Genomic DNA, 14,652 nt, shown 5'->3' on the forward strand with positions numbered 1-14,652 from the left:
CCATAACTACATGTGTTTGCCAGCCATGCAGTCAGGTCTGCAAACTCCTCCCCTGCAGAAAGCAAGGCACTAAACATGCATGAAGAATTCTAAACTTAGCATTTGGTAATTACAGCTTTCAGAGAAAGCTTATGTTGTACTTTAAGTCCTGCTATCTTACACAATAAATCAATTTGTCCTATAGGCAAAGACAAAGCCAGCTTTTCTACAAGGAGTATGTTGTGAAAGGTTCACGCTATGTTGCTGCCTTAGTAATTCAATATTTTTCCCAAGATATCCCAGAAAATTCTTTCCCTTTCAAAAGCATTATGTACAGTCTCTTTAATCCTGGACACAGTCCTCTATGGTAAGCACACAGAATCAAATTGTTGGCTACACATCAGCAGAGAATGAAAACAATATAAAAAGCCTGCTCATGCTGTGTAGTCTGTGATTGCTTGAAATACACAGCTCTGAAGTAAGTTCACCCAGCTACTCAAGCCTCATATGATAAAAGATGTGGGTAACCTTTGAGAACTCACAGGCACCCAAATGCTCTCACGCACAATTTTGATAACTAGAATTAGGAACCCTGGTCCCAAAAGTTTCAAACCTTGCTGATGTGCTTAGTGTGTACAGAGTGTGAAATGCAAAATAATAAAGAAAAAAAGAAAAAAAAGGGGGGTGGAGGGGCAAAGTATGTGTTTAAATGAAAAGTTGTCTTACTCTACAGTCACAAGCATGTCAGCAGTGAGTAAACCTGTGTAATTCTATTGAGTAGGCAGCGAATTCAGTGGATAATAGATTTATAAAACCCAAAGTCAGAAAGGAGATCTAACCTATCCCTCAGACAATGAAGCGATGTTTCTACAGCCTCATTTATTTCTGAACCTTCAGAAAGTTCTCTGAGATAATTAGTGATAAAACAGGCATTTCTACCTGTCCCTCACCTTTTTGTACATCAGTTTACTCTGGCTAATGTGGTAAAGATAACCATCTAATGCTCATCACATTTTGCTGCTTACAGTTAGAATTGGTTTTCAGCAGTCAATTTACTTTGCAAGAAAACTGTCTTTAGTAAATGTAGAGCTCATCATATGTAACTGAAAGATGTGATTAAAAGAAGGGAAGCATTTTTAATTAAGATCTGCTATTAACTTGTCCAGACATCCCACTTTATTCTTCATATGGAGTATAACTAATCTGATTATTTCAGTGTCCCTTTGACCATAATCTGCTTTGATTTGAATTTGAAGATTACTAGTGAAAATAAATGTGTATGTATCTGTATTTCAGCTATCTTCAAAGAGTGTCATTTGTCTCCCACAAGCACTTAAAAATGAATTAGAGGAGCAGAAAGGAGACAAAGAATGAACAGCAAGAGAAAGTGTATATATTGTGGACTCTCTAGGACAGGAACAATTATCTTTATTCCATACTCGTTCATTCTGGTTTTATTGTACTAACAGATCAGTCTGGCATTACACAAATAATGTCATAAGAATAATACTCATTCAGCATGGTTATCTTCTATTTGGCATATGACATCATCAAAGCTCCCTTTCAACTCAGAATATAGCAAAAGCACCCCTTTTCTGATCTCCTAGACTTGATATCTTAAGGAATTAGAACTGTGTTATGGATAGATTTCTGACAGAGAGCATGTGTCTATTACATAAAGTAAGGACAAGGTTAATTCTCTGAGTAGATTTCAGTGCTATTTGGCTGCCACAACAGAGCTTTATGTGTGTATGCAGCATGAGTTGAAGTATTGAAGTATTTTTTCTACATTCTTGTATATAAGGACATAACGTAAATAGCTTTAAATTCACATTTGGGTCTAATTCTGTTAATCAAATGCTGGAAGGAAACTCGCACAAGTACGACACAGTAAATTTTCCTTTGGGCCTATTTGTAGTCACTTACTAAACAGTGACTTAGAGAGCACCACCATTTCTAAAGCACTTCTGGTAGCTAAGTATTTTATAAGGCGTGGATGCATGTGTTTTTAGAAGTTTTTTTATTTCAATATTATATCAATATATAATTTGCTGGAGGTACATGAAAGCACACAGAGAAAATAATTTTTACATTTTCTTCCTAGAAATTAAGAAAGTCATCCTAGACTAAGAATGGCAGCAAAGAATGCTCACAGTTTGGAACTTATCAAGAAAAGAGGCTCATATCACTAATGACAACTCCTAAAAGGCAAGCTTTTTTTTTGCTTTAATGCATCAACAGTTCACCTAGTTTTCTCTTTTGACATGATATTACAGGTTAGTTTTAGAGCCCATAATACTTTAAACATATCGTTTCTGAGTAGATGAGGATATAAGTTTGAAACAAATGATTCACAGGTTTCTTAAGTATCCTTTCGTTACAGATTTCTAAATATTTGTATGAATGGCAGCAGGCTCCTATATACCTATGTTAATTGCAGTGAATACTGAGATGGCACAAGACAATCTGAGACTTTACAGGACCCAGAACAAATGTTCTATAAGCAGTGAATAACATAGATACTAGCACAGCTAGATAGGACAGTGGAATGCTGTTGTATGATAGAAGACAACTAACTGCAATCTTTCAATATTTTTAGTATTTTCCTATGGATAAGAAGAATTTGACATCCATACCTTGCAGGTGCAGGGACCTACACAAGGGTCAACATTCACACTGCCTTCCAGGGAGCAGTTGCAGGGCAGGCACTCAGGATATCCTGTATAACCCAAGGCACATCTATTGCAGCTCTCTCCTGCATAGCCAGTCTTGCAGTGACAGAAACCAGGCAACATATCTACGGGAAGAGGGAGAAAACATACAACATATTTGATTTATCATTACTCTTATCAGCTATATGTGTTAGAGTGCTTGAAGCAACACCTTTGGTAGGTGTAATGTAAGGGCATTTACTGTGGGTCACACCATACGTCTATTTAACTTAACATCCTGTCTGAGAGAGGCTAGAATAAAGAATGAAAGAATAGAGTAAGTAGATAGTGATTTGGATTCTGAGCTTCTGAGCTTCCAGAAATCTGCACATTAGAGATCTTCTAAACTGAAACTTACCCCTGCTTCCTTGTATCTAATAGTCCCTGAAAAACTTAGCTTCCATTAATTCTCCTAATCGCCACTGAATATGAATATGCCACTCTGAGAATCCATAGAGCCACATTTAGCCATGTGTAGCATGGAAGAAAACACTGATGTGTGTTAAACCTGCTAATTCTCATATCACAGAAGAAAGCAAGGAACTGTTCCCTAATCACTTTCTACATGTCATCTGTGATTTCAATATACCACTATCACATCCCACATGACACTTTTGTTTCATACACCAAAAACTCCTAAGCCTATTTAGTATCTCTTTAGACAGAAACTGCTTTGTATGGCTGAAAATCTCTGTTGTCCTCTGCATTGTTTCCCATTCTAATAAATTATTTAAGGAGAAGGGAGTGCATAGTGTGGGCCTGCAAATGGTTTGATGTTTTCTTTTCACTTTGGTTTTTTAAACATCGTAATATTTCCTAAGGCTCTGTTGGCCTTTTTGACTACTGCTGAGCCAGCACTGAACTGATACATCCAGGGCACAGTCCAAGGTAATTCGAAGAGCTGTTTCACAGCTGGTAGTGCCTAATTCAGAAATCACTGTAATCAGTGTAAAAGTAGAACTACTTTTCTCTGTGTTCTACTTTTCCTTTAATTGCTACAGAAATTCATGTTATTTTACTACCTAGCCACTGACTATCTTGAGATCTTTTTGAACATTTTACAGTTCTTTCATTTTTCTATACTAAAAGATTTTGTACTTGCTCACTTTGCCACCTGCCTAGTCATCCCTTTTCCAGGTTAAATATTAATATTTTCAACAGTTCATACTGATCATCACTGTGAAAATGGTCCATTATTCTTTTAAGTCTATTTATTCTTAAGTGCAAATCCATGAAAGAACCTTTCCTCCTTCTTCTGCTACATTTTCTTTCATGGTCTTTGGTGAAGGATCTTGTCGAAATTTTTTGAAAACTGAAATACAATATTAATCAAATGAGCCTTTGTTCACATGTTCATTTAATCCTTCAAACAGATTCATAAGACGCACTGTCCTCTGACATTGAGCTTTGCCCATTTTTGCCATAGTACAGAAGTGGTATAAATCATTTATTGTAATTCTACTGATTTACTTGTTTCAGAAACCAGATCTTCTGATTTTAGTTTCCCGGAACACTTTGCCTTTCTATTACAAATTGGATAAACAGTTTCTATTTATTGAATATTAATTTAAGTTTTTAAAAGTATTATAAACTACATCTAATGCTTCAAGCAATGCCATTTTAACTAAATCCAGAAGCCAAGGATAAATACCCTATATGCACCATGAATTTTTATTCTTCATTTATCAGATTGCTCTAAATCTGCCACTTCTGTCTGAGACAGTTTTTCTGACTTGTCCCCATGAACAAAGACTCCCAAGTGGGAAATTCCCTGAGTTCTTCTATTCACTGATACAAAGAATTAATCTAGCTTTTCAGCTGTGTCCTTTTCTTTCTTGAGATCTCTGGTTATAACGTCATTACACCTTAATCATATTTAACTCCTGCTGAATTTGAATGTCTAGCAGACTTTTAGATTCTGAATTATCTGAAGTACTTCTTAGCAACATTTAAGCATTTAGCAAATTGTTCCTTAAAATATGTGTATGTGTTACTAAGAGTACAACTTCCCAGAATCTGTCACAATTTATGTCCTTTTCTATTATCCTCAATTAGATACAACTTCTGCTTTTTCAGGGAACTTTTTTATTGTTCAAATAGATTTTTTTTCTAGCTTAATCACGTTGCTTGAATCATTTTGAACTAGAGGAATGTATCTTCTCTGAATATCTAATACGCAGTTTATAAACCCTATGCTTGCCATTAGCAATCTTGGATTGTTCATTTGGATTTTCTTTTTAAAGGTTTCCATGTTTGGACTAAGCTGTTTTTTAAGGAGGTCTTCTCATTCCTACAAGAATTTTGAATATGACCCTTCAAAAGGAGAGTTTTAAACCAGTTCCTCATGCATAAAAACAGAGGTGCTTCTCATTTTATGGTTTCTCTAACTAGCTGCTTGAAGAAGCATCCACCTACAGGAGTTTTTAATGATATTATCTCTTAATCCACACAGTGATAAAATTCAATCTGTCTTCTCTAACCTTGCATCCTCTTTGATCTCCTGTAGCACATCATATTGACTGTCACCTTCTTGATTTGTCTTAATTATCTACAGAATTTCAATCCATGAAATTTCTGTGTTACTCACTACACATGAAACAATGTGCTTCATGGGTTTTGATGCCTGTGGCTGAGACGATTCTCAAATTTCTGAATTACCCTCCTCTCCACTAGCCACTGGCAATGCTCCACAGCACAGCAGTCCTCAGGCTCTTACGCAATCTGAGTCAATGCATCCTAGCTGGACAATCTTGTCTTACAAGAGACACTTCTCTCCCTTCTAGATGAAAATACCCTGCTGTATATCAAGGCTCAGGAGGAAAAGACACATGTAAGTCTGGCTCTTTAGAAGTGAGTGAATCTTATTTGAAAGTTTCTCTTGATAGAACTCACACTCCACAACAGAGAGGAAGGTGTAGAGGACAATAACTGTCACATATTTTTCCAGTTCTTACGGTTGTTGATATGGCTAGCTCGTGTATTTTATTGGGCTCAATGCCTCCTTTCATTTTCAGAACTTGTAAGATCTAGGCTCTCATTGTATCACACAGTATGTACATTCCTGTCAGCGCCCCACTGGTTGTCTTTGACCAGGCTTCTACAGTGCATATTATGTCAACAGTCTAATTACATTTCAAATTAGGGCAGATGTTTCAGTTTTGTCTTTTGCTGTTGCTGCAATTAAATAACATTTCAGCATCTTCTTTTGCTTTTGGTCTGTTACTTCCTAGGCCTTGTTTAAATAGGGCTTTGTTTGCTGAAGCTGTTATTCCCTGTTTTCTACCTGAATATTATCTTTTTCTATCCTATCTTTGAGTGTAGAGAGGCTTTGAAAGTTCATCCTAGAGGATGAGTCATTTTGAAATATGAATTTTATCAGTCAGTTTTCTCCCAGTCTATCAGTCTTTCAAAATTGCACAGAAATAAATGTATACAAAAGGACACACCAGGCCCTTGAAAACATCTGCAATCCCAGGACCAGCCTCCTGTTCAACAGTGCATGACTTCAAAAATGATCTCATGAAGTCAGTGGGACTGCTTGCTGAGCAAAGAATTCTGAAGCCTGAATATAGATGGAGACGTCTGGACCTTATTTATCCTACAATGTCTGAGAAAGTTTTTCATCAAAAATAAACATTTGTCATCAGGATTATATTGTATATAAGGAGGCAATAGGGAAAAAACTTCATCACATGATGGTATGCAGCAAGGACCAAGTCACAAAACTCTGCCAGTTTCCAAACCTCACAGCTTTTGCAGGTGCTTAAAAGCCAAGTAAAATGACTATTTGATAAAATCTAGCCACTACAGCTTGACACAAGAGTGCTGATTCACTGAGAAAGTCTAATTACTGGAATTCTGAATGTATAAGTTCCACATTTGCTTCTGTGTGGACAATTGCAAGTGTCACAATATCAGCAATGGTCAATTTTGCCTATTATTAGAATGGATTGGACAGGGGTGGACAGGTTCAGTTTTAAAATTATTGCTTCAGTTACTAAACCTAGAGACATTTTCATCAGTTTATTTGATCAATACTACAGTTTGCAAACATACTATGATTTATTATAAGTTTCTGGCTCTATCTTTTCTATATTGCTTGTAAACATATCATATTATGTTGCTATGAAGGAATATTTGAAAAACATTTCTGAAGATTTAAAACCAAAATATACTATACAAGCTAGAATAATAATATTTCATTTCAGAATACCATGTGAAACATGTAAGGACAAATTAATACTAGGCTGACCAAAATAGAAATTATACATCCTTAATATGAAAAAGTACTTATTTTTCCCCTGAAACAATGCCTGGTCAATTAAAAATTGACTTCTTCCTGCCATTCTCTTATCTACTGAAACCTGAAGACGTCTACAGGATGCAGTCATTTAAATCCACTTACTGAATGTCATCAGTGTACCAGTTATTACGGTATTTGCTACAATTTTCCATGTTAATTATTGCTTACCTACAGTATTCAAGCACACAGAGAATGTACAGCCTCCAGTTTAATGTTCCTCGAGAACTTTTCAGGGTGACTTCATATCCCCAGTGACCTTCCTTATTATCATATTCCCATTTTACTCTAATGTTTTTAATCTTCCTCACTCATTTGCCTACCACACATTTAAGAAGCATATCCCCATCTTACAACAAACAAACAATTTATCCCTAAACAATCAACCAGCTAACTCTGAGATGTATTTCAGTCTACCCAGTGTTTATTCATTCTGGTTCACAGGCGAATAGATTCCTTCAGACAGATCATGCTTTCCAGCCTTTCCTTTATGAAGGCTCCCCGGTGCTTCAAACCCAACTGCTGCCCAGGGTGAGCAATAAAAATAATTTTATCTAGGTATTGAATATAAATTTGAGAAAAGAAAAAGGTAAAATCTGATCTGCTTTCAGGATAGTTTTATGCTAAAAACTATATCCAGACATGCTCTTGATTCTAACCTTTTCCATTACCATAAAAATATTTTAACTTTTTCTTTTGAGGAAAAAGCTCTTTCCTTCAACTAGCATTATTGTGTCTTTTCCGCTGAATGTTAATATCACAAATCTGGCCCACTGGTCCAAACACTGGAGTCAAACATGGTGTGCAAGAAGTTTTCCCATTGTGTTGAACCTCATAGTACAACAAGAAGTAAAGAAAAGCAAATAAACAGAAAGAACAAGGAGCAAAGAACAGGACCTTTGTAGGCAGAATGGCTACAAAGACCAGTTAAGTGTAGAGCTGACTTATTTTTCTTCTTATCATCTTAAAATAGGTAAATAAAATAAATAACAGAATTCTTATTTATTTATTTATTTATATTTTTTTACTTTGTTTGTCGCTATCTGAATCTATTTAGATTGGAAATAAATTAAATTAATTTTCCACAAGTCAAGTCTGGTTTGCTTATGAGAGTAATGGGTAAGCAACCTCCTAGTCTTTACCTCGACTTGTGAGCTGTTTCAACTTATTTTCTATCATGTCCTGCAGAGAAGGGCAGTGAGAAAGCAGCTGGGTGGGCAGTTGCAGATGGCCAAGGTCAACTCACCATAACTACAACTTTGACAATATCAGTATGATTTTATTGAACCGATGAATCAGTACATGGCTGTTACAGTAGACTTTACACCTCTGGGCCCTGTATTTGCATCTCGGCTATGCTGCTTTTATGTTCCATTGATCTGTATTTCAAAAAAGTTTGTTGCAACGTATTTTGTCAATCAATTTTAATTAGCCCAATTAAAACATCTGTTAAGAACTGACCTTGAATTTTGTTATCTTCCTACAGTATTTTCAGAAATTTGTCAACAAAAGAACCAGAAAAATCTGGCAATCCATTCTTTCAAAGCACAAGAAAGCAGTGTAGGAAGCTTCTCTGTTTGAAGATAACTTTATAGGGCTATGGTAAGCCGTTTGCAATCCTACATGAACAATATAGATGACACATAAATATGCACCTATCAAACTGATGTTTTTCTAGGTTTCAAATGGAATTATTTTTAGAGAGGAAAAGAAATTAAAACATTATGGTTGTACTAGTTTTAATCTCTATTGTAAAAGAAAGATGCTCTTTAAAACCAAAATTCTCCAATATATTCTATGGGGAATACTCTTTCAAATATACCCAAGTTTGCAAGCCATGAATCTGAAAGAAGCCTCAGCAAATTTAGGAACAACGAATCTGGGTTTCCAAAGAAAAGTAGAATAAGAATGCAGGTGGTTTATTGTTTGCACAAGTAAATGTAAAAAAAAAAAAAAAAAAAAAGAGTTATCACAGATGTGTTTCAGCTTTTCTTTGACCATTGCTGAACTTGACCTTTAACATCACTATATTTTAGGAATCTTACCTCCTTCTGCATGTTTCTCATCTTTGACACAGGTATCATGTAAAGACCCACTTGGATCACAGGAACATGGCTGGCATGGATCTGGGCTATCTGGTAATACCTATTATAACAAAGAGATTACAAGAAAAAATCTTACCTTTCATAATTGGGAACTTTACATCTTAAACAAAGAGCAGGAGAGAATGACTTCCGTGTAGATAGCTTGCACTTCAACAAGAGTGAGATGGTTGCTAAACTGCTCACGCAGTCTAAACATTGAACTTACATTTTGGATTTTTATTTAGAAATATATAAGTGATTTAGATGATGCAAATATGTTTTCAACTAAAAAACAGGTGTAAAGATACTAACAGACCCTTGTATAATTAAAATCAATAAATGTAATTAAATAGATGTTAATAATTCAGTACCTAAAGTAATATTTACAAATAGTTCAGTTATTCTGGTCAACATGATTCAAAAATCTAACTAAAGTTCGTCAGTCCGGAAGTGAACAAAATGGGTAAGTGAAGAAAAGTGAACATTAGACAATGGAACAATTTCCTTTTGTTCTTGAAAAGGCTACCTCAGCCAAACTTAAACCTTAGCCTAATATCACATGGGGGAATACGAAGCAGAAATTCTCCATGGACCAGGTGTAAACACATATTATCAATATGATATAAACACACATATATACAAAATCCCTATTACTTGAATGATAATCTGATTCAGAGGAAAAAATCAAGTGCTCTGCTGTTGAAGAGATCAGTACTCCTTTTCTCAAGCTCTAAGGCTAAAACCTGTATATCAGGGAGAACGTAATTGTTATTTGCTGATGTTTTCTGTGTTTGAGGTTTGAAAACCAATCAGACTAAAGGCCATGATTTACCCAATTAAAACTATACAGACAAAATATCAGGAATTTAAGCACACACTAATAGTGCGGCTGTCTAAAGCACAGGCACAGCCCACATTGGCAATACAACCTTATGTAAGATTCATCATCTGACAGCTTCAACTTAGATGAAAATATAGCCTTATATGATGAAATGCAAAAAAAACCCAACAATTCCTACAGCACCGAAAATGAAAGGCATTCATGAGACACTATAGTATTTCAGTAGTTATTAATTCTACATTATATTTTAAAAACACAAATTGCAGACTCTCTTTCTCCAATATCAAATATAGCAATATTTCTTTGATCTTTGACAATAAATCTTGAAATTCACTACCAAGGCAAAAGTTCTGTTTACAAGACCACATCCTCCTTTAAATTAAATTAAATTGAAATACTAGCTGGAGGCCCTGACCTCAAGTGCAGTCCTCCATGTCAACACAATTCATTTCATATTTCTGTGAGCATTAACTTTACAGATTTCCAGCTGTGAAAAGCAACTGCTACACCAACTGAATTAGAAGTTAACCTTCATGAAATGGCAGTCCAAAGTGTGTCATCTCTTTTTTAATAACTTAAATCTCCAAGTCATGGTTTCGACAGTGGCTTTACAGTGAGGTGACAACAGAACCCGCGTTTACCCCTTTAGGTCTGAAGTAACCATCGATGCAGGTCTCGCAGTTTATGCCACTGGTGTGGCTCGTACAATTCACACACACGCCACCGCCGATGTATTCCCCGCGGACGTTCAAACTCTGGTTTCTATCTGCAACGTCCTGATCGTAGTAACACTCCTCAGTCTTCCCATGGCAGTTGCAGGCTAAAAGAGAAGGAACTGCGTCAGTGAACACTTTCCAGATGGAGGTGCCACACTGTTACTGAACTATTAAAAACACTCATTCAACATTTTATCATTGGTGCTGTGTACATTCTAACCAATAGCACACCCAAGCATCAGTTTACGACTAGCTGTAAAAATCAGCCTGGCCCCATCAGAAGCACAGCCTGGAATTCTGTATATTGTATCTTTTTCTCAATATTTTGCATGGGGGAGTATGGAAGTTGACAGATATAGTCTAATTATGTTATTATGTTCTTCCTGTTTTGTTTTAGTGGGTTTTTTTTCTGTTTAAATCAATTGTTCAGAAACCTTGTGATGGTTGCATACACGTACAGTTCATGAAAGAGTAAGCTCCTTTAAAATAAATAAGGAATTACAAGAAAAGCAGCAGAATGGTATGAGTAAATTAAAATATTTTCCATGAAAGCCGAAAGACATCCTAAAAACATTTGATTTGCACTTACACACGTAAGAACTGGGTCAGAACATAGGGATTCCCAGTCTTAATACTTCTTTAGAAGTTCAGATTTGAACTCTTAGGCTTCAGGTCCACATACAGGAGGGCTAATCTAATAATCTGTTGTTGTGAAAATGAGGTAGCTCGCTCTCTCTCCCCCTGTGGTATTAAAACATTCGTTTCCACAGAAAGAGAAATTCAAAGCTTGTCAACATTTCAGGGAGTCATTCTCCTCACATCTGAACCAGATCCCAGGGAACTGTTTCCACCAAGAAAGTACAATTCACCAAGGGCTGAACATTGTACAAGAAGTGTCTCTCAAAAATTAAACAAGAAAATCAATGTACCCTCATTTCATTCCACAATGCATTCCCAGTGCAGACACAGTCGCTCCTGAAAAAAAGATGTCTGTGGCCAAACTTTACAGGACACAAATAAAGTATTACTACTTTCTATATGGGGATATCTGTTTCTTTTAAGTTATTTTGAACCACTCACGGTAAAACTATAGCTGATATCCTATAACTGAATAAACACTTATACTTAGTGAAGCACTAGATTCTATTACGTTCAGAAATACAAGCGGTATGTGACCTTTGAAAGTAAGATGTGAAAGTTCAGTTATAACTATCCTTACAACAGTAAATCTGAAAATTAAATTCTTACCCTGTGGGAAGGTGATATTTCAAGGTATGTTTTCATTTCATATTGGAAAACTAGATACATTGTTTTTTTCCATAAAAAATCAGAAACTCAAATTGCATTTTGATCATGTAAAGTATTTTGTTTCAGCAAGGCTGAACATTATAACATATAAAAGTGCCATTTATACAAAAATATTTCAATTAAAGCTTAATATAATTAAAAATATGTAAAAAATATTTTTTTATTTATCAGGATACAATCCTGGTATTAAAAAAAAAAACAAAACCACAAACATAATTATAAAATTAAACAAGTCAAAATGAATTTTTTGTACAGTATTTCACCAGTATCAGCACGTTACATAAAATACTCTGAGTTCAATAAAACCATGATTGTACATGTAACTTTCTCTTTTGAGTCAGTTTGTATAAGTGCACAACAACTGATTCATAAATGAATGCGGTTAGAAATGAAATTAATTGCAAAATTACGTAGGACTAAATTTCAGTTTTCACCACCAGTTCCAATAAATTTTCTCTTCTGTACCACATTCAACTTACGTTCACATTCATGCTTAACCAGGAAAGTGCCAGCATGCCAAGGCTTTTGATTGAAACCAGGACAGCACCGATCACATGTCTCTCCACATGTGTTGTGTTCACACTGACAGACAGATTTCTAATTTAAAAGAGAAACAAATATTTATACAATGTGATGATTTGAAGAATCTGTCCGTGTACATAATCTGCATTGCAGTTCAATTTATGAAAACATTAATATTAAGGATTGCTATAATCTGTAGTTCCTCTGTTTATTCATTTTTATTTATTTATGTACATTACATTCACCAAGTGAGAGACAAAAGAGTGTGTTTAACGTCTATAGCTCTGTTTTAAGAAAACCGCCTTGAGGCAAAAGAAGATAAGTGGCCAGAGAATCTAAGAACACAGGAGAACCTAATTCCAGCTGCGTGAAGAAAAGAGGAATGGGAGAATGAAAATTCCTCGATACAGCAAATAAGCCAAAGTGCTGGTAGTCCTCAGATACAGCTTCACATTACAGGACAACTGTTCATTCTCCACCCTCCCCTTAGATGCAGCAATCCTGCAGCTGCACAGTGAAATAAGTGCTTTTGGCAGAACTGATAAAAATTGGCTTTTCTTTTAATTTAGCATTGTTTTTTTACTAGATGAGTCAGCTCACCATGTAAACTTCTAACTGCATGACTAATTCTATGTGAGGGATAGCAGGAGTTTTTAAACTAATAAAAGATGAGAACAGGACAAGCTTTTCAGTCACTTTTCATTTCCTCAGATCACCTTAGTCCCAGCTTAGTCCCATCATGAAAATATTGTTGTAGGGAACACCCAAACTCCCTGAGCCACAGACGCAGATTTGAAAAGATAAAGGAAACTGTAGTTTGGAACAATGATGAGCAAAAATTGCCTTCCCAATAGTTATCCAGTGGAGGGGATTCTCTGTGGTCCTTGTAAGCCACTCAAGGTCAAAGCAGCAGGCTAACCTGGAGAAATTCAATGGCTCATAGGTCAAAGTATAAATCTTTAAGGTTAAGGTTAAGGAATGCTTCAGAAAAACAAGACAATAAATTCAATTAAGTTTATTCCTTGCAATGCTAGGGGGAAAATTCATTCTGCTAACAACTACAGTCATGATGTTTATAAGCCAAAGCCCACCTAATTTGGTAGGGCTCAGACTAAAGAGTATCCCTGGAGAGCTAAACCAAATACTCCAAATCTCTTACAGCTTGAGTTGTTTCACTTAAGATATTTTTTATACTAGTCAGACAACAAATGCATATTTGTCATCCCGCAAAACAAGATACCACGCTTGTCAAAATGCATTTATTTTGTATAGTAGCCAAACTATCTGAAGTATTAATTGATCATAGTAACAGCACTTATTTTCTTAGGTCTAATCCTAACAGATGGACCGAGACAATGCTGCACTTTGCTAACTGAGGCCATTTAAACCAATAGTTCGACACTTGCTATACACATCATCACAGAAAAGCCTTGGAAGGATTAAACCAAGGAGTCTGTAAGATTTTTACAAGGCTCCATGGAAACTGCTCAGAACTCTGAAAGACTTGCTCCAGTTTGTTTTGGGTTTTTTTAATCAATTCCTACACAATGGTTTAATGTCATATACAAAAAAGATTTTCTGTTAAACCCTACAAAGCTCCTACTTAAGTGAACAGTAGATTAAGAGGTCCCACACTGTGGCACATTAATAACACTAGTAGCTTGGAAATTCTGTATTAGTGATAATGTGTGCATAGATTTGGACCACCAGTAAAAAATTATATTCCTCTTTCAACTGTATTAATTATGTGTTTATTAATGGCAAAAAAAAAAAAAAAAAAAAAAGAAAGCTATGAGTTGGAAGAAATTTTAAGCAGATTATGATTTTCTAGACTAGCTTGACTGATCACTCAATTAATATTTCCTGCATAGTAAATGCACCATTCCGGAGCCAATATTTGTTTGTAAGTATCAATTAAACACTTGACAGTCATTTAGGAAACACCTTGATTAATATCAACAAGGAAAGGAAGACTGACTGTTAGTTCTCATCTCTACAGCTGCATAACATAACCCAAATTCCTGTTGTTCCTAGGAAGCTTTCAATATGGAATGAATGACCTGAAATTTATTCTTTCAGAGAAACCCTCAGCTGACATTGTCTGAATGTTTATTATTCTGGTTGCTAGCACTGTTTCATCCTGGCACTGCTTCTGACTGTTCTTCCAGGTGAAGAACAGATATAAATTCAG

General features: G+C 35.6%; 1 protein-coding gene across 2 annotated transcripts in view; it reads right to left on the reverse strand.

Moving 5' to 3' along the window:
* Positions 1-14,652, reverse strand: part of LAMA2 (laminin subunit alpha 2) — a 359,087-nt gene that overhangs the window by 205,713 nt on the left and 138,722 nt on the right. For both annotated transcript variants that reach the window (XM_082048323.1, XM_082048322.1), the window contains exons 7-10: positions 12,419-12,536; positions 10,557-10,735; positions 9,036-9,135; positions 2,616-2,776 (exon numbers count right to left, since the gene is read on the reverse strand). In XM_082048323.1, coding sequence (XP_081904449.1) covers positions 2,616-2,776; positions 9,036-9,135; positions 10,557-10,735; positions 12,419-12,536 — 558 coding nt within the window. The remainder of the gene's footprint in view (positions 1-2,615; positions 2,777-9,035; positions 9,136-10,556; positions 10,736-12,418; positions 12,537-14,652) is intronic.

Source organism: Streptopelia decaocto, assembly GCF_964273445.1.
Source record: "Streptopelia decaocto genome assembly, chromosome: 3".
NCBI classification, from domain to species: domain Eukaryota; kingdom Metazoa; phylum Chordata; class Aves; order Columbiformes; family Columbidae; genus Streptopelia; species Streptopelia decaocto.